Below are 21,141 nucleotides of genomic sequence, written 5' to 3' on the forward strand. Positions count from 1 at the left end.
GTTTTTTTTGCTCTGGATGCTCATGTTAATCCCCATCCCCAAGGGAAGCAAGATGGACAGAGGGACAGGTTCATTAAAGGAAGTTGGGAGAAGTTTGGGTCTTCATTCCTGACAATCTGTGCTTTGGAATAGGTCCTTTCTCTGCCTCGAGACAAACTTCTCAGAGGATGTCTGTGGGAGGCACCCAGGCCTGCCCATCATGTAGTAAGGGTAAGTGTTCCCCCCTCCAAATCATCCCCTGAGCATCAGGGATAAGGAGAGGACCCCACACCCCCAAACACACAGCCAGTACTTAGCCAAGAAATAATCACCACCTACCAGTTCCCCCATTTTTAGAAAACAATAAAAATCTCAACAAAAGAGAGCCATCTCCTTTGAAGATCCATCTCCACCTGGACAGCTTTCTAAAGGCCTGTCTCTAAGTCCTCAATACCTAGTATGACAGCACACAGTAGGCAACAATATGTGTCTGGGGAATGAATGAGCACACCATTCACGATACCAGAGCTTTCAGAAATCGATATATTTACTTCATTATTTGCAGATCAGTCAAGTGCATACAGATGTCCCTGAGTCACTTTAAGTCTTATAATTCATTGTGGGGTCATGACGTGTTGGCTCATCCCTCTGGCTGAGAGTCCTTGGGGATACTCAAGTCCAGTGTGGCTTCTCCACTTTCAGCTGCTCCTCCTGCTCTGCCCAGTCCCCCCAGTCCTTCTTGGAAGCTTTTCCTCCCTTTGCTGCCCCTTCTTCCCTCCCAAATCTGTAGTGTTTGGTAGATTCAGACAGAACTTGCTTAGTAGCCTGGTGACCTTGAAATGGAGTTCAACCCGTCCATGCTTCCACCTGCCCATAGGCAAAGGGGGTCTCCCTAACCGTGGTACCCGGCCACGGCAGCGCAGCAGGCTCCCTGAGCTGGCTTCTGCAAGAAGGGCCTGGCCTGCATTAGAGCTCAGTGCTCCTCGCTGCAGCCCGGGCAGGTGGGGGGGGGGCATCACTGCACTGGAGATGGGGAAACCAAGGCTGAAGCAAGCCAGGTAAGTTCCCCCAAGAGCAAACTGTATGGAATTGGGGGATGTGACCCAGCCTGCCTCTCCACGGGTATCAGGGTCACCATACTCCACAAGAATGCTTGCTCCCCACCTCCCTCCTTTCCTCTCTGCCTCTACCCTTCCTTCCAAGACGGTGGCAAAGCATGGAAGGGCCAGCACGCCAGATCGCAGATTCACAGAAGCCTGCACACTTGGGCGTCCGTTGGAGCTGCTCTGCCCTTCTTCCTTGTTCCATGTGGCCTGTGTTTCACCACTTCAGGGACACTAAAGACTCCCTGAAGGCACGGGCCAGGACTTCACGGGAGGACAGTGCCTAGAGGAACAGCTGTTTGGTGGAGTGCTGGGCATGGTGGGGCCATGAGGGTTCAGGGACAACAAGCAAGACAGGACAGGCCCGCACACCACCCGGGCCAGACAAGGAATGCACCAGAGAGACATGCGGAGCACTGTGGGCGGGGAGGAAGGAGCACTAGAGGATAGCCTCCTTGGGGAAGGGACATTTACTTGCACCCCCATGTACTCTGTCCTGCATGAAGCTCTTCAACTTCCTCATACTTAATCTTCACACGGGAGGACGCTGAGCTCAAAGACAAGACCCTTGAAAAGGAGCAGAACTGAGATTCAAATCCAGACCTGACTGGTTCAAAAACCCATGCCCTGTCTCCTCTGGATCTCCAAGGACAACATCCAGAATTCATGTGGCACCTTCAGAACAAAGTGACAAAATGTATTCTTCCCCAAATCTCCCGTGGCAACGGCCAGGAAAGCGAACATAAAAGATGCCGGGAACACACACGTGGCAAGAAGAGCTGGCTGAGCTGACGTCAGTTTCTCCTACCCCTGATTTCTTGCTCTCAGCCAATGAGGCCGATGGATATTCCAAAGCGGCTGCTGCTGCTGAGTTTCAGGAGAAGCGAGGTCTCTGCACTTCAATGTCTTCAGGACAGACAGTGTCTCAGTTTTGTTTTTTATACTGTACGGCAGAGAGATCATTAGAAGTGGGTGAGGGAAGCCAAAGGGGGAGGGAGAACCTAGGAAATCCTGAGAACCATGTTCTTTGGGGCCCTAGCTGCCTCCTGCAGGGGCTTCTTGGAGGCAGCGAGGCAGGCACCAGACAGTCAAATCTCTAGCTGGCACACAGGGACCCTTTCTTCCTTAATGGAAAAGGAACCTGACGGGGTAGGAGGGCACACATAAGAAAGACAAAGAAGGGCGCCTAGGTGGCTCAGTTGGTTAAGCAACTGCCTTCAGCTCAGGTCATGATCCCCAAGTCCGGGACTGAGTCCCGCATTGGGCTCCCAGCTCCGTGGGGAGTCTGCTTCTCCCTCTGACCTTCTCCCCTCTCATGCTCTCTCTCACTGTCTCTCTCTCAAATAAACAAACAAAATCTTAAAAAAAAAAAAAAAAAAGACAGCAGACATGGGAATGTCAGACAGGAATATGGGGTGTGCCCATCCTGTTCTTTAAGCTACATCTTGGTTCAAAGAAAAAAAAAACTCAGGTAGAGGAAGACCCTCAGAAGTCATGAAGTCCAATCACTGAGTTTTAAAAATGAACCCCGGCCCCGACATCTGGAGATCCTGATTTAGAAGGATGGGGGCATGGGGCACGCTCCACCCAGCTCTCTGGGTTGTTCTAACACTAGTGGGTAAGGACCAGCAAGTTAATTTGTAATCCTGACTCCTTCCCTTCCTCTACCAAAATAGATGCTTGAATGTTTCCTCAATAACCCTACCTCAGTATGAATACCCCTGGCTATGAGGAGCTCACTACACCCCAAAACAGCCTTCCTGTCTGAACCATCACAAGGCTGCTGCTAGTTCAGGCACTATTGCTTCCAAGAAGACCTTTCTCTTCCTTCTTCCTGCTACCCTGCCTTAGCTTATTCAGCACTGTTGGTGTTTAGGGACTCAGAACTCCCCACCCCTGACAGAAAACAGATACAACCAGAAAGGCATCTCCCCCCAACTCTGGGCTTCTGGAAGAGGGGAGTTGTTGGCTGGGGCCGTAGGGTGCCTCTGCCTGGCTGATCTGGCCCACGTGTGGGGCAGGGGCGACCCCTGGTGGCCACAGAAATTACTGCTGTCAACCCCCCCCCCCCAACCAGAGGGTAGGAAGAGCCGGGAGCCAAGAACTTACTTTGTTCATGATCCAGTCTGCATCTTCAATGGCTCTTTTAATAATCTGCTGGATTCTCTCAGGATTGTCTTCATCTGAATGAACCCGGAAACTCTGGAAGTTTAAGCATTAAAAAAAAATGACAAGACAAAATTCGCAGGACCAGCATCTTCAGAGCATCAGGCACAGGCCTGACACACCATGGCCACTTTCCACTGGGCATGGCTCTGAGCCCTCCAGGAACAGTTAGAAGGATCTGTCCATGGGGCGCCTGGGTGGCTCAGTCGGTTAAAGCCTCTGCCTTTGGCTCAGGTCATGATCTCAGAGTCCTGGGATTGAGCCCCGCATCGGGCTCTCTGCTTGGCGGGGAGCTGCTTTCTCCTCTCTCTCTGCCTGCCTCTCTGTCTACTTGTGATCTCTGTCTGTCAAATAAATGAGTTAAAAAAAAAAAAAAAAAAAAAAAAAAAGGAAGGATCTGTCCTACAGATGAGGAAACAGAGGCTTGGATGACCTACCCAGCCACTGTGCGTGGCGGCGGCATTCAAATCCGAGTCCCTTCTAACTACACAGCCCATCCTCCTGCCCGCAGAGCAGCAGCAGTATGGAAGACTGGCCCCCAAGGTACCCCAAATCAGGCCGGACCCAAAGGTGATCAGGCAGCAGGGGCCCAAAGAAACTTCCATCTCTCGGTTCCATTTGCTCCCTGCAGGGCATGATAGGAAGGAAAAGTGCTGGAAGGCCAAGCAGAGTGGGGGCTGGGGACCAGTGACTAGAAACTCCAGCCAGGCCCAGTGCAGAGCAGCATGGGGCTGCTGTTTGCCTTTGACCAGAGAAGGAATGTGAGATTCAGGTTCACTGGTGTGGCACTCAGAGCGCTTCACAAGGGTACCTGGTACCTCTTCTGCCCAGTCACTCTCAACCTATTTGTCTTCAGGAGCACCTCAAATGCTCACGCTGCGAAGCCCTCCCTGACGCCCTCAGACAACTAGCTGCTTCCTCCTCCGTATTTTCACAGCCTGGCTGTTGCTACCTCAACTTTTTTTTTAACTTTCCACATTACATTTGTATTCATTTAAGTTTTTTATTTTTTATTTTATTTTTATTTTACTTTATTTTTTATTTTTATTTATTTTTTATGATTTTTTATTTGGAAGTAACCTCTAACCTACAGAAGCTTTTCTCTACCAGAATCACCAGTCATGAACATCTCACATTTGCTTTACCATTCTCTCTTTATATAGGTTTGTACTCAATTTTCTGGGAACATTTGGAAGTTGCAGACATCATGCCCTTGATCCCTAAACGCTTCCATGTGTTTTAATAAGGAGATTACTAAACCACAGTAGTCAAATTTAGAAAATGCCACATTGGTATAATACTATCATCTCATCTACAGCCCATATTCTAATTTCAGGAAGGTCTCCAATATTGTCCTTTTTAAGCACTGTTTTTGTTTTTTTTTTCCTGGCCCAGAACCAATCCACTCATTATATTTCATGGTCATATCATACCAAGCAGAGCAGGTCTGCCTTTCTCGGTGCTTCCCGACCCTGTCATGTTGGATGAGCCAAGGCCACTGGTGTGGAGATGGTCCCTCCGTCTGGATTTACCTGATGTTTTCTCATGAGTACACTCAGGCTGTGCATTACTCACAGGAACGCCTGTCAAAGTGATGCTATGTCCTATACTCTACTCTAATTATCCATTTAGCTGCCTTATTGAGCCCTGGCACAGAGCTGATGTGCTAGAGGATAAGCGTCTGTTTTCTAAGCAGAAATAAGAGAGAGGAGCTGGGCTATGGTTTTTGGTGTCTCTTACTAGTCTGCCACTCCTCCCTTACACTACCACCCAAAAGACCCTCCCTGTCCCCTGCCCCCAACTCTGAAAGAGTCCTCCTATTATGTGACACCTCCCCACCACCACCCCGAGCTCATTATCCCCTGCTCCCACCTGCCTGACAGCATGTTTGTAATGCTCCTGGATGCCCTTGGTTGGCAGCTGCTGGCAACAGCGCAGCAGATATCGGTAGAGCTGCAGCGGCCTCTGGACCAGCTCTGCCCCTGGTAGTGGGGCCATCTGCGAGTCCCTCTGTCCCTGGAAAACACAGAGCATTATTTCAAAGGCATCAAGCCAATCCCCAGCCCTGAGCTCCCTGTTCCATGGCTCTGTCAGCAGGTCTGATACAACATGGAGGCCCAGTCCCCTTCGCGCCACACTGCACAGAACCCAGACCCTGACTGAGCTTGGGCAGGGCATTCTGTCCTGCAGAAGCCTCAGCCCACGGTAGGCCTTCAGGGACCAGAGGCGAAATCACACACGCCTCATTCTTTCTGGAAGCCAACTTGTGGGGGGTGGGTGAGGTGGTGTCATGGACAGGCAGAGTAGGGGAGATGAGCAGGAAGATCCTGCACTGTAGACTAAGAAACCAGCAGACTACAGCCAACAAAGAGGAGAACGCCAGAGGTCTGAGCCTCACCACTCAAAGAATCGTCTTGGACCAGTAGCAGTGATGTCACCTGAGAGATGGTTAGAAACACTCTCACCCCAGATCGGCTGGACCAAACCTGCCTTTTAAGCAGATGCGCCACAGGCTCCTGCCTGGACCTCTACCACAGCATCTTGCCTGGTGTCTGTTCCCGCCTTTAGCCTGTCACTCTCCAGTCTTCTCCATGCTGACGCCAGAATGCCCACTGGAGCCAGTGGCCTCTGCTCAACCCCCCCCAAACCAGCAAGTACCTCGCCTCTTGGTCTCTTGGCACTAGCAGTGCCTTTAGCATCAAGCTCCCCTCCTCTTCTCTGCCATGGGGGCAACTCATGTTCATCCTTCCAGCTCCAGCCCCGTGTCACTTCCTCTGAGAAGCCCTTCCTGACTGTCCTGCCCTGAGGAGCTACAGTGCCCTGTTTTGGAGCTGTTACAGTGCTTCCCACACTGCTGAGGATTCATCTGCTGCCAGGTCTGTGGAGCCTGGCCCAGGCCCCGGGGCTTCGTGCCCTGTTTGTTGAACTAGACTGAATGGAATCTGTTATCTGCTCTGTACAGATCGCTCCTCTCTGAGAGAGAAGCTCACAGTGTTCCAAACCAAGGAGCTAAAAGACCAAGATTAAGTGACTGGTCTTAGTTTTAAAGTGACATAAACAGAAGAAAGACAAAAAAAAAAAAAAGACAACTCCCTCCCCCTCAAAAAAAAAAAATAAATAAATAAAGAGAGAGAGAGAGAACTAGAATACTCAATCTATCAGAGGTTCTTAAAACTATGAAAGGAAATTCATTAAGTAGCCGGTTTCAGAGGCTCCTTCATTCCATTTCCAGCATATTATCGTCCTGGCAACAATAACTGCCTGTCTCCACAGCTAAGTTTGCCAATGCCTCCTGGTACTCTGGGCTCCCGCCATGACACCGGGGCAGGCAGGTGGTGGTCTGCCCGACCCCCATCTCAACCTTCCCCACTTCTGCTAACAGCACCAGACGTGTGACTGCAGATCTGCCTCTCCCCGGGCCTCTGCCCACAGGTCAGGGTGGGGCTCCACTCCAGGTCTGATCAATCAGAGCTCTGCATCCACGTGGTCGCAGGGATTGGGTCACAGGTGGCACATGATGGAAGCTGGCCCAATCAGAACGCATCCTACCGCCTCTGCAGGGGTGGCCGGGAAGGCCTCCATTTTTTTCCCCTCATTACTTGCTGCTGCGGGGATTTGTGCCTCTCTCCAGGGCGCCATCTTGCCTCCTCTGGAAGCCTGAGGCTGAAGCCACAGCAGTAGGCAGAGCTAAGGGTGTGAGGGAACCAAGTCTGAAGAATTCGTCTGAACCGTCCACCCGAAGGCAGTCCCACCCCTAGACTTAGTAATGACTTAACCCAATTAATAATGCCCTTTGCCAAAGAAGCTTGGGTTTGTTACTCTGTCACTTGCAACCCAGAGAGTCCTAACTGACAGACAGATCTTGACCTCTCAAACTCTGCTTCCATGATGAGGTCTGATGGTTCCAGCTCTAAGGAACAGTACAAACAAGGCAAGGCCCCTGAGGTTCTCCTGCCACAAATATCAACCTACCAGTCTGACTAGCTGTACTAAAGCACATTCCTTTAGGGGAGGGGAACCCCATACAATGAGGGCAAAGACCTTCAACGACCACTAGAGAGCACGTACCACCGAAGTCCCCACCTGATGGGCAGACTCCACTGGCAGGCTTCCCCAAACTATATAAAGTGCTAATCAAATATTGTAAAATGCTAGTCGTGTAACAGATGGTTACCATCTGCAGGCTTTAAAATTAACATTTGGAAAGAGCACAACTTTGTTTCAGTAGATAAAAACCCAAGCAATACTTAGAAACCAACCCAGCAAGTATGGGCGGGAGATTATTTTCAGCTCAATTATAATACTTAGTCATTCTCAGTAATAAGTAGCAGAGAATGCATGTGTGGGTCCACTCAGAAGAGTTAAACTAAAAATGCTTTAATTTAATTTAAAGTGTGGGTTTGCTATTAAGGGGCAATGAACTTCACAGCATCATTGCTAGAACTGTAGTCAAACTCTGCAGCCCCTAACCATCACCTGGCATATCTTGCTCTTTGCACTTGACTTTAGCCTCTCCTGAGCTCCTCTGTGAAGGTACCTCTGTCTTCTCAAGCAACCAAACCAAAACCATCACTAAGCCAACCTAGACTTCTCTTCCTGCCTCAATCCCACGCCACTGTTTCTAAGTCCTATCAAATTCTACCTCTGAATGCCCCCTCACATCTGTCCCCGCCTCTCTATTCCCACTGCACATCCTTGCTTCAGGCTCTTAACAGAGCTCCCAGGGACAACAGCCAGAATTCTGAGCAGGTCTCCCTATCTTCCAATCTATTCACCACTCAACAGCCATTGAGTCTTTCCAAAACCTAAATCTCAGCATGGCATGTTCCTGCCTAAAACCCCAGATCTGATATCCACCCCTAACCCTGTCCCTCATGACAACTCTCCCCAAATGTAGGAAAACTGTGAAATTATTTTAAGCAGTATATGGGTCAACATATTTTATTGTAATGATTTTTTGTTTATTTTCATGTGTAATAAAAAAAATTCCGTAATTTCATAGGTAGTGTGGCTTAAATGTTTTAAAAAGGAATAGGCGTAAAACTCGTATTTTTAAATATATCCAGCAAAAAAGAATGCAGCTGAGATGTGGATATGAGAAAAATCAGGAAAGTGGTACTAAGCTTTGGAAAGCACTGTAGATAAAAACCCAAGCAATACTTAGAAACCAACCCAGCAAGTATGGGCAGGAGATTATTTTGTTCCATAGGAACAAAGTCCATACTCCTTCCTCCAAGGCCCCTGCCCACCCCTCATCCCTTCTCGACCACTCCGCCCAGAGTCCAGGCAAACTGAGCTCTGAGTGGCACACTCCATGAGTCTGCGTCCTATTTGCCTGTTATAGTCTCTGCACTGTGACAAAATGCCTGGCTTATAGTAGACGCAATAGAGTTCTCCAGAGACACAGAACCAATAGAATATACAGAGAGAATATATCTATGTTATATTTATGTGTGTATACTATTTATAAGGAACTGGCTCACGTGATTACTGAGGCTGGCAAGTTTGAAATCTCACAGAGCAGGTGCCCCAGTTTGAGTCCATGTCAAACCAGGAAGAGCCAATGTCCCAGGCTGAAGGTCACCAGCCAAGAAAATCCTTTCTCACTCAGGGGAGGGTCAGTCTGTTGTTGTATTCAGGACTTCAAGTGCTTGGAGGAGGCCTGCCCACATCAGGGAGGGCAATCTGCTTTACTCAGTCTCCTGATTTAAATGTTAATCTCATCCAGGGGCACCTGGGTGGCACAGTCAGTTCAGCATCCAACTCTTGGTTTCCGCACAAATCATGAACTCAGGTCATGAGATCAAGCCCTAGGTTCGACTTAACACTCAGTGTAGGGTCTGCTTAAAAGAATTCCTCTCCCTCAGCATCCCCCCTCCCCTGTTAAAAAATAAATGTTGTTAATCCCATCCAAAACTCCCTCACAGACGCACCCAGAATGTTTGGCCAAATCTCTGGGCATCTCATGGCCCGGTCAAGTTGACGTATAAATGGAACCCTGACAGTAGATGCTTAATATTTACGTGTCAAATGAATCCTCCCACTCTTGCCCACAGTCTGCTTTCTGCAGGTCTCCTGACCCTACAACACTCAGGTGTTAGGTCCAGCACCTCCTCCTGGAAGCTTTCACTGACCCACCATCCCTGCTACCACGTTCAATGGGAGACCTCTGGAGTACCTCAAACAGGCCTTGCAACCCCACATCACTCTAGTTCGGGCTTCATCATGTGTCACCTGCATTACGGGAGGGTACCTGCCTGCCCTTGGCCCCCTTACAGTCATCCTCCACATGGCAGCCACAACGCCTTGTCGAACATCTTACTTCAAATCCTCCCACAGCTGGATGTGACGGGATATTGTGAATTATTATTAACTATGAATTTTCTCAGGTAGAACAACAGTGCGTCGTGTGGGAGAATGTCCTCATTCTCGGGAGACGTGAGTGGAAGGAAGTGTTTAGGGGTGATGTGTCATCACGTCTGCAACTTACTTTCACATGGCTCCACAAGAGGCAACACAAAAAGAGAAAAGATAGGGTGAGAAAGATGTGGTGAAATGTTAAGATCGTGTTTAGAGGGCAGGAATAGGGTGGACCTTGTGCTATTATTTCAACTTCTCTGTATTTTGAAATTTCTTTTGTAACTTAAAGTTATTTTAGAAAAACCCTTCCACGGCTTTCTACTTACCTAGGGGATAAAGTCTTAAACTCGTGAGGCTGGCACTGACTCCTAAAGCCTTCTTGCCCATCCAGATTCACCCCTCAGCACTCCTCCACCTGCCAGGCACACTGACACACCACCTGTGGTTCCTTTAGTAATAATAACAAACCCTGAGCACTTAGGATGATTACGATCACAGCCTTACTGAGTATGTAACATGGGAGAGACACTATTCTAAATGACGCACATGAATTAATTTCGTCTTCACAATAATTCAACAAGGAGGTTCCATTATGCTGTCCTTTTACAGATAAAGAAACAGAGGCAAGAAATTTGTCCAAGGTCACAGAGCTCTGAGCACAAAAGCCAGGATCTCCACCTGAGAAGTCTGGCTCCAGAGTCCAGGTGGGTGCTACTCTTCCTAACGGCACCCCACTCCCCAATTTCTTTTTAAGGAATGACTTCTTTCCATTGAGCCTCGCCTGCTGAGACTATGGTCTGTGGCTCCATCTCTCCTGGCCAACAAGGAGAACATGAGACCCAGGCGAGGCCAACTGAGTACTCCCCATCTCTGGAAATGGGCTCTTGAGCAAGGTTACAAAGAACATGAAAATGAGTTCATGTGTTCTAGCAATGGCTGCATGACGAGCCTCTTCCTGCTCTGAACTGTCCTTGTAGCTCCTGCCTCCTGGACTTCCAGAAATGTCTAGATTCCTGCCGGGTTCTCCAGCCTTCTCCCTTGGTTCTGTGAGCTCTTAACACTCTTCCAGGAAATTTCTTTTTGGTTAAGTCTTCCTGTCTTCTCTTCCTCCCCACATAGAACTAGACTCTCTCCCTGATTTGTTTGCCCATAGCCTGTGTGCCTGCTTAGATCAGCAGGAATCACCTGGGCTCTGAGTGTTTGCCTCTCAATCTTCTCTGACCGGACAGAACTCCCCTGAGGACAGGAACTGTGTCCGATTCCCCCATCTCTATTCTTTCAGTGCCAGCACAGTACAACCTGGCACCAAGCACACTCCTCCATCAATGCTTACTAGCTGATGAACCTCAGAATCTTCCAAGCCCTGAGTTCTCCTGCCCATCACCTCTGGCAGCAACATCCTCCCTTTCCTGCCCATCCATGACAACCCTTTCCGGTCCTCTCAGCTTCCCTCCAGGTCACCTGCAGGAATTCCCTACAGGCAACTGACGCCTCCTACCTCAGTCAGTCTGGGGAGGCCATCGGGCAAGAGTATTTTCAAATCCCCTCTTTCATGAGATTCATCCTTGCCCAAGAGCTGACTGATGGGCTAAGAGAGGTGCTAGACATTTTTACAACCACCCTTGGACAAAAAAGCATTGTCATTCCATTTTGCAGATGTGAAAACTGAAGCCGACCATGAATACACAACCAGGGAGTGGCAGCGCTGGGATGTGGACTCTGACTCGACTTCAGTGCTCTAAACTCCTTGAGTTCTTGAAGGAAAGGCGTCCCTCCTTTTCCTTGTCTCTGTTAGGCTCGCAGAGCCTCTCTCCTGGATTAATCCAACACCCCTTCTGACATGTCTCTTCTTCAGTCCCTCTCTATGTGCAGCCAGAATGAGCAACGGAAGACAAAAAAATCTCATCTTTGAGCCCCTTGCTTGATATCCTTTACTGGCACACACAGAACAAGCTCTAAGCTCATCAGTATATGAGTGTGTGTGGTGGTGGTAGGGGTGTGTGTGGGGGGGTGGGTGTCAAGGCTTTCCCAGGCAACTGCCAATCTCTATCCCATTTGAAACCAAATTCTCCATTCCCTCCACCCTCTACCCAGCTCAGCCTCCTCTGTTAGGCGCACCTGGCATGCAGTGGTCCCTCAACAGAAGGGTGTCAGATTGAACCCTTCCTTGCTCCAACACCTTCCAGTCAACTCTCCCGCATCTGGAAGACTGAGTGGAACACTGCAAGTACATGGGCCCCCGATCATGGCAAGACAGATGGGAGGACTGAGTAAGGCAGCATGCATGCCTGCCGGGATCATGGCAGCAGCCCACTCAATAGGGGGCCCTTTTCGGGGCCTGGAAAAGTAGCAAAAGGGAAAACAATACGTTATGATATCTTTAGGTGCTTCTAGCTGAGACAAGACTGGGCTGCGGAAGGGAGATGCTCACGCAAACTGACACTGGGAGAGGTGGTGGATTTAGTGACCTCCACCAACATCAAAGCGAAAAAAAATAATCTTTTTTTCTTTGAAATCAAACTAAAGAGCATATGATATTTATTTAGCTTTCTCCCCAAATCAGAACTGAACTCTGGTTATTCATGCTGTCGCCTCCGATGAATTAGAAAGTTCTAAAAATACGGAAGGTGGCATGGCCTGACTCATGGTAGACGCTCTCGGTCAGAGGTGTTAACTGAATGAGCAGAAAAGTCATCCCAAAGTAGGGAGTCTCAAAACCAGAGCACCGAAGGCAGCTTTTTCCTATCCAGGGTAAAAGAAATCTCTTCTCCCCATCCCTGCCAGGGAGCTTTCCAGCTTTTCTCCCTTAATATGCTCCCAAGTCTGAGCTCTCCACTTCATTCGTGGATCTGAGCTCTGCCCTCTGGGCTCAAGTCTCTACCCGCTCCCCCCAGCCCAACAACCTCCGAGGCCATTCTGTCATTGTTCAGTTAGTGACCCCAGCCCCGAAGTCATTCTCTTCCAAGATCCCCACCCTGAAGGTGCGATCCTCTCCTAATGCCTCCCTGTCCCACTCACACTCTTCAGGACACACGCACCCTCAATATCGGTCTCCCTCTTAGACGTACTGTCCAGGGGGGAAAGCCACAGTTCTGGATCCTGACCAGCTTCGTGGGTTCTTGGAGCTCAAGGGGCAATGTCCCCTCCTTTTACCTAGCTCTTCAAGAAAGGCCACTCAGATGGCATTCTCGGCTCAGGCCCTCACCGTGACTCTGGCATTCAGCTCAGGGGAACTTTTTTTCCATGAACACTTCTTAAATCTGTTTCCCACCTTGTATTTTATTAGTTCTGTCCAGTCACCATCTGCTACAATCTCTGGGGTACCTGACCCTGTCTATTAGCCGGCTCCACTCAATTCAGCACAATAAAAGCACGAAACAATCCCATCCCAGGCAAGAAGGGGGTCCAGAGAGAGAGACAGGAGCCCCAGCGAGCTGTGTCAGTCACCCACACAACGTCATTCAGAGAACCTAGCACGTGTATGGCTCTGGGCTTGGCCCTAGGACCAGAAACGGATGGCCTGGCATGTTACCTAGCTGTCCCACCTCAAGCTTTCTACACGGCTGATGCCATGTCGTATGACCTACCGTTCAGGGAATGATCAGGAAGTGCCAGGAAGTGCCAGGAAGGTGTTGAGCGCTTCATGTGTTACCCTGTGCACCCTCACAACAATCTTCTGGGGTATGAATCATTAGTCCCATTTTATAGATAATGAAACTGGGGCTCTGAGAGGGGAAGAAACTTGCCAGAGACCACACAACTATTAGATGGTAAGGCCAGGAATCACACTGAGGACTGTTGCCCCTTGCCCCTGCCTGCTTCTAACACCACCTGCTACGTCTGTATCTGAGCCATCCACTGAATGCCGCCTGGATCCAGGCTAAGGACCCCACAGAGAACTCTCCTGGAGCTCATTCAGGACCAGGCCCGCATGCATGAAAGCACTTGACTGTGCTATTATCCCACACTTATTTTTCAACCTTCTCCATAAAACTTTGCTCCATGCTTTTCTGAAACCCAAGGCCATCATCTATAGCTTCCTGCTGCATAAAGATGAAAAAAAAAAAAAGTCACAAGGCTGATGTCAATTATACAGACAAAGAAAAGGGGGCAGCTAAGGAAATACTAAAAAAGTTCTTAGGAAACCCAAAGGAGACGATAACAGGATAAAGGAAAAGAGTGAGAATAAAGCCACAAAGGGAATTTCCTGGGAGCCAAGTAATATCACTGGTATAAACGCTGAGAAATAGGCCTACGGCCCCATTTAACCCCCCTGGCTATTTCCCTACCCTGTGCCCTGACATAAGGCACCTAAAAATAAGTGGGGAAAAGTCATATATTTAAAAAAAGAAAGAAAGGAAAAGAATGAAACTACAGAACAAGACCAGAAATTATGCCCTATTAAATACTGATACAAGGCTAAATTAAGCCTGTGCAGGCCATTGTTTAAATATGCAATTATTTCTCTGGATGGGGAAAGTCGCAATATAGAAGCAGAGTGATTCTGCTCCCCCACCTCTGGGGCTCTAACTTGCACATGCACGTTCCAAGCTAAAACACAGGGCAGCAATTTGTGCTCCTCCAGTCCCTTTCCTTCATGGTCAAGGCTCTCAAGTCCCACCCTCCCCGTCCTCAGTGTCCACCCCCGCTTCATTCACCTGGACAGTGCCTGGGCTCCCAGCTTTGTAACAATACCTTGCTCAGACTATCCGACTATCACTCTCTCCAGTCCGACCGGAGGATACCTCCTCAAAAGCACACCGTGTCACTCACCTTCTCCAGAACCTCTGTGGAGCGTTTACCCTTCTCAAATCTGCTTCCAACTTGTCTCGTCAAACTCATCTCCTGCTGTCTAGAGTCCCTACATTCTAGCCACATACTGAACTTAGAGGCTAAGTTTCTGGACCTTGGGATGAGGCAGTCTATGTTCAAATCCTTGCTCCATCACTGGCCAGCGGTGGGACCTGGGCAAGCTTCTCAATTTCTACCTCAGAGTCAGCTGCACATCTGTCCATGAGGCAACTAATGGTATCTCCTGCACAGACTCGTTGCGAGGACTCATGAATGCTCCTAAGCCACTAAGAACGCTCGGCACATACGAGGCACTTGGTAACTATCATTAATTGTGTCTCTGAAACACGCTGTGCTCTTCAACGCTTCTCTTTTCCTTACGCTGGATTCTTCATCTGCCTCAAGAATTCCTCTTGATCCTCCAAGATGTAGCTCCCGCGTCCCTTCCTCAAGACTCACACCCCACGCTGCCCATACTCCTCTATAAGATCTCACACTGTAATCCTTTCTATAAATGTGTGTTGACTTCCATTTACCAAAGAGGACACTAAAGCCAGGAGGACAATGGCTGTCCTGGAATCACAAAGCCAAAAGGTGGCAGAGCCAGGTCTCAGACTCAGGCCCTGGATCCTCAGCTCTTCCTCCCACACCTTCTGTCTCTCTCAGAGCCTAAGGAGCCACTCTGAACAGCCCATGTGTCCAGTCAACCGCCCTGAGCTAGTTTGCCAGCTTCAAATGAACGTGGTAAGCTAGCCCCGTCAATGCAAACTGGAAAAATCAGACAAAAGGCAAACATGCTGATCTCAGAGCAGTGCAACCAGCAACATGAAGCAAGTCATCGTGACGTTAAGCAATGGCCTCCCACACATAGGCCACAACACACCAATGCGGTTTGACGGCAAAAGAAGGAAACCATTACACATCCACCAGGTGTCTGCCACGTGGCTGAGTACTTCATGGGGGCTACTTACTCTACAATCCTAATACTTCCATTTTGCGGAGGATGAAAAACTGAGGCGCTGGGTCACACAGAACTGGGTGACAGCGTAGCTAGGCTTTGTACCTAGGTCTCTACCCTCCTAACAAGCTCTTTCTACACATACGTAGGGCTCATCTCAAAGGACCCTTGAGCTGAAAGCTCCCGATTTACCCTTCTCTCACTCTCTCCCTTCCTCCCTTACCCAACAGCTCTTCCAGGCACCCACATTGCTCTGCCCTAAAGGAATCCAGGTCTCACTTAAGAGGACTTTCCTACCATTCTGCAGTCCCTTCTATCTTTCTTCCTGGCACTTTTCACCACCTGACACCTCTGTATTCCCCCCGCTGGAATGTAAACTCCATACAGCAGGAAGTTAATTTATTTATTCATGGCTGTCTCCCTAATATAGTACGGTGCCTGATATATGGTAGGCATATGAGCACATGTATTGAAATAGTCACTGACATCAAGAAGGTCTAGGTGCTGGGGTTACAGAAACAAACAGAAGGCCCTGACCCTATATACCTTACACATTAACACAAAATTAAAACTAACTACTCAGTTATAACTGCTACAAAGGTGAATTCAGTCCCTGAGAGAATGGCTCATGGGGTCCCTCACCCAGTCAAGGGTCAGAGGTTTCTTGAGAAAAGGGCATTCAATCTGAGGTCTGAAGGAAGAGTAGGATTTGGTGAAGGGATGGTGAAGGCGGAAGGCAGCTTGCATGAAGGCTTAAGGGAGGAAGGGAATGCCAGGCCCCCCAGAGTCGGGGGAGGCGTGCCAAGGGAGAGCAAGAGCTAACAAGATGATGGCCAGGAAGTCTGGGTCTGATCCAGAAGGGGCTTGGTAGGAGGTGAAGAGTTAAGATTAGTCCTAAGGTCCATCAACTGATGAATGGATAAATAAAACATGGCATATTCATAGTGGAGTATTATTTTGCAATAAAAAGAAATGAAGTACTGATACAGGATACAAAATGGGTAAACCTTGAAAACATTACTGTAAGTGAAAGAAGCCAGTCATAAAAGACCAAATATTGTATGATTCCATTTACAGGAAATGTGCAGAATGGGCAAATTCATAGAGACAGCAAGTAGAATAGGGATTGCCCAGGGCGGGGGTGGGGGGAATGGGAGTTTGAGAGTGACAGCTAAAGGAGAGATTTCTTTGGGGGACAATGAAAGTGTTCTAAAATTGATTCTGAGTATGGATGCACAACACTAACTATACTAAAAGACATTCGAGGGTGCCTGGGTGGCTCAGTGGGTTAAGCCGCGGCCTTCGGCTCAGGTCATGATCTCAGGGTCCTGGGATCGAGTCCCCCATCGGGCTCTCTGCTCAGTGGGGAGCCTGCTTCCTCCTCTCTCTCTCTGCCTGCCTCTCTGCCTACTTGTGATCTCTCTCTGTCAAATAAATAAATAAAATCTTAAAAAAAAAAAAAAGACATTCGATAGTGCACTTTGAGTGAATTGTAAGCTATGTAAAACAAACAAACAAAAAAACCCACTATGGTGACTGCTGTGAACTGTGTAAGCCTGATGATTCACAGACCTGTAACCCTGGGGTAAACAATACATTACATGTTAACAAAAATAATTTTTAAAAATAAAAATAAATAAAATAAAACAAAACAGTCCTGAGGACCACTCCGCGGGACTTGACGCATCTTGCAGACGCATCTATCAGAACGTGAAGGTCACTCCAGGCAAGCGTGCTCCCCGGGAGCTAGCCTGGGGCAGATGGGCCGCGGAGGGGCCCCGTCTGCTTTTATAAATGGCCCAGCCGAGACTGAGCGCGGAGGTGTGTGCCAGACAGTGGGCATTTCGCAGAGGCGTCTGGAGTCCCCGGGGCTCCCTGCGGCCCTCCCAGCAAACTGGGGCCTGCCCCGCTCTCCCGAGCCGCCCGGCGAGGCCTGCGACGGGCCCGAACGCGGCCGGGAGCCACACACCGGGCCACCTGGCCCTCCGAGGCCACGAGGGCCGACGCGGAGGGGACGGGGGCAACAGAAGCCCCGATGGGTCTTCCACTGGCCGCGCAAGACCGAGGACGGCCGAGGCCTCACACCCCTAGCTCACCCCGCCGCCCCGAGAGGCTCCGTCCCCCTTGCGCCCTTTCGCGCGCGGCTCCTCTCCCGCCCTCCGAAAGCCCAGCTCGGCTCACCCGCCTCCACCGAGCAACGTCAACCCCGGACGCGACGGACGCCGCAGCCACGAGTGCGCCTGCGCTCCAGGTTCGGCGCGGCACCGCCCCCGCCCGTCGGCTGTTCGTCGAGCGCCCTCTGCCGGCCGCATGCGGGGCTGGGGTCTGTTTATAAGGAAACCCTACTGGCGAAAACAGTCTGGATGCCCTTTGCCTGATCCAACCCCACCCAGATGAAAAAGAAGGCTGTCCCACTAACAGTTGCCTTCTCTACCTTAAACACCCACTCTTCCTTCTGGCTGTTGCTACCTCGGATATAAGCCCTGAAGGCAGGCTCTCCCCCATGTTCCTGAATACAGATCGCTGCTAAAACATTAGGGGTGTTCAAGATTGGTGAAAAGGCTTGCTGGAGGACTTCCCCTAAACCACTCGTGCTGATGACAGGAATTGTATTTGTAAGGGAATCTGCGTTTTGAGTCATTTCATCAAATTACAGTCCCATAACACCTGTCAAAAGAATAAATATGACAGTAATAGGCATGCTTCCTTTCAGTCCCATCTATAATTATAATTGAGGAAAAGAATACAGAATTTAAACTCAGAGCTACTGCCAGTATCATTCTTTGAAAATGAAATAATGCTGTTTTATTAAATAGGCTCTCCCCGCTCTCTAATGTTTAAAGCTAAAGTGCTTCTCTGAATTGATTTAAATACAAGTTTTATATCCTGAAAGAAATAAAGATGAGTCTTTATCTTAAGACAAACCCCCTGTTCAATGCTGCTGCTCATCTTCTCTCAGCTGTCTGAAAGAGAGTTGGGCTGTTAGTGGATAATATTGTTTCTGTTCACGTCTCACTTCTCTAGGGCTTTTTAAACCCATTTGTAATGAAAAGGCTGATTTCCTTACACAGACTGACTCCATGTGTAGCTGATTTAACAGAACAACTTTTTCTTTTTTTCGTTTTCTTTCTTCTTCTTTTTTGAAAGGAAACTATTGCTCCCTGGTAGCATCTGAGAAGCTATTTTTCTCCTTCTAGACTAAGAGAAGCAGGGGCTATTTCTTAACAGAAGTGGGGTTTTTTGTGTTTTTTTTTTTTTTTTTTTTTTTTGGTGTAGGCTTTTCTCTCTTGTTTTTTGCTAACTCCCTTTACAGTTTTTCCTCTCCGGTTTTTGTTTTTTTTCTCTTCACCTAATACACTAGCCTTCACCTACCATACAAATCATGTAGGCGTTGCTTTCCTGAAATATTCTGATAACCCTTCAATTTCTTTTCAATATGTAGACTTGGACCAAATATATCTGAAAGATACGATTGTACCCTCATAAATCAGCCCTCTTAGTCACACACACAGAGTTAGGGACACATCATTAGTGAAGATCCAACCAATAAATCATTAAGCTTTTAAATCCCTTATTAGGAACAATCTGCAGTATCCCCATCCATTGCTATTTTCAGCCTTGGGATCACTTGATTATTTTGAAGAAATTTCACAGTCTGTTCCTTGGCCCCCATCTCCCTTTTGTTCCTAGATCGCTGTGTTCCTGCATCAGAAACATTGTTCTAATACCTAGATCTCATAAAATATTTAAGATGCAAGCTGTTCACTCCACCTCAGAAAGACACCACCTCCAGAATTACTTGTGCCTCTTCTGTCCTTATAAATACATATAATTTTATGGTTCACAAAAATCCTTTATAAACATCCAAACAACAGGCAAAAAATAATCCAAAGTTGAAAAACCTTGTTTTTCAAAAATAATTGGATTATAATACTTTGAACTTGACAGCAGCCTTAGATTCTTGACAGCTTCAGTAGTAAAACTAAAGCATTCTTGCCGGGCCAAACACTACAATGACGCCAGGGCCCCTAATCTAATGAAAATCCAACCATTCTTACTATGTCATTTTCCTTTCCATTGAAATTGTAGCAGATGAACACCCTCGTGTCAGACGGTGCGGGATTTTTTACAGATAAATAGAATTGAAAGACTTCCTTGAGAAATTTGTCACCCAAGAGTTGACTGTCCAGGGGACATGTTCTCACAGGGGAGTTTATCGACTTTCCCAAGAAATACATTGCCACATTTCTGACATTTTGTCATTGAACCTGATAACTGCTGGTGTGTAACCAATATTTGTAGGAAAAGATACAAGTGGTGATGCTTCTTCCAGTTCAAACCTGTTTTTAGATTTCAAAGAGAAATGATACATTTGCATCCTCCGGTTAAATCAGGTTATTGTCTCAAAGGTTGACCATGTAAATAATTCAAATGAATTCATCACTGTACAATAGATTTAATAAGCATAATAAACACTTGGAAGAAAACACTTAGGACCCTCGGTCTGCCCTTGCCCTCACTCCCATTATCTCAGATTTCCCTGTGAACAGAGTGAGTGTACGGTGTTGTTCCCTTCTATTTAAAATATGCAAAGTTGCTATTTACCAGTTTGTAATTTGCATGTTTCAAATCCTGCCAGAGCACAGGGTGGGGGGCATGGGGTGACTGGTGAATGTGCCAACAGGGGACACCAGGGCAAAATTGGAAAACCCTGTGAACAGATCATCTCCATCTCAGGCTGTTGCAGAACATAACCCTTTGTTTTTAAGACAACAAAAATATTGGGTATAAAAGGTTATGTGAATTCTCAGACACCTACTGTCTTTTCTTCTTTAATTGCTGGGCTGAAGAAGAGGATGAGCAGGGATTTCAAGATTTTTATAAAAAGGAGTACAAGAGGGATGCCTGGGTGGCTCAGTCCATTGAGCGTCTGACTCTAGATTTTGGCTCAGATCGTGATCTCAGGGCGGTGGGATCGAGCCCCACATGGAGCCAACATCAGGCTCTGTGCTCAGCGGGGAATCTGCTTGGGATTCTCCCTCTCTCTCCCTCTGCCCCTGCCCTTGCCTCGCTCACTTCCTTTCAAATAAATAAATCAATCTTGAAAAAAAAAAAAAAAAGAGAGAGAGAAAGAAAGAAAGAAGGAGTCCAAGAGAGAAAAGAGAACAGTGATGACTGTTTACAACATATACCAGGAGACTAATTTACAGCCTGGGTTTTAGCATTCCTGGACCTCTGTCCTGTATTACTTTCTGAATTAGTTCCCTAATTCTAAACACGCTGACTGGTATATATCATTCAGTGTCTCCTGGTATGTTCTGTAAACATGTAGTCATCGCATCCACACATGAGAGCACATCGATGATCACATGTTCGTCATCTCTGAATATGAGTCTGAAGATGAGTAAGAGAGCCACAGATAAGAAGTTCAACACCCCAGTTAATAGAAATGGAGAATGCAAGTTTTTTTTTTAAGATTTTATTTATTTATTTGATAGAGAAAGATCACAAGTAGGCAGAGAGGCAGGCAGAGAGAGGGAGGGAAGCAGGCTCCCTGCCGAGCAGAAAGCCCGATGCGGGGCTTGATCCCACGACCCCGAGATCACGACCTGAGCCGAAGGCAGAGGCTTAACCTACTGAGCCACCCAGGCGCCCCGAGAATGCAAGATTTGATGAACTTGATTAAATAGGATTATTTGGGAAGAGAGGTGTAGAGGAAAAGGTAGGAAAGAGAAGAAGAGAGAAAAATAGGGCAGTGGATAATGAGAAAAGGCAGGAGGGAGT

The 21,141-nt window shown here is 48.0% G+C and overlaps 1 protein-coding gene across 1 annotated transcript; it reads right to left on the reverse strand.

Moving 5' to 3' along the window:
- Window positions 1-504: 504 nt before the first annotated feature.
- On the reverse strand, window positions 505-17,613 carry LYRM9 (LYR motif containing 9). The gene is made up of 4 exons (XM_059379365.1): window positions 17,539-17,613; window positions 5,121-5,264; window positions 3,192-3,284; window positions 505-2,025 (listed from the first exon to the last, which is right to left on the reverse strand). Exons 2-4 carry the CDS (start codon window positions 5,244-5,246, stop codon window positions 2,008-2,010), a joined length of 237 nt encoding a protein of 78 aa, XP_059235348.1. The 5' UTR covers window positions 5,247-5,264; window positions 17,539-17,613; the 3' UTR covers window positions 505-2,007.
- Window positions 17,614-21,141: the final 3,528 nt, after the last annotated feature.

The sequence above is a fragment of the Mustela nigripes genome, chromosome 16 (assembly GCF_022355385.1).
Source record: "Mustela nigripes isolate SB6536 chromosome 16, MUSNIG.SB6536, whole genome shotgun sequence".
NCBI classification, from domain to species: domain Eukaryota; kingdom Metazoa; phylum Chordata; class Mammalia; order Carnivora; family Mustelidae; genus Mustela; species Mustela nigripes.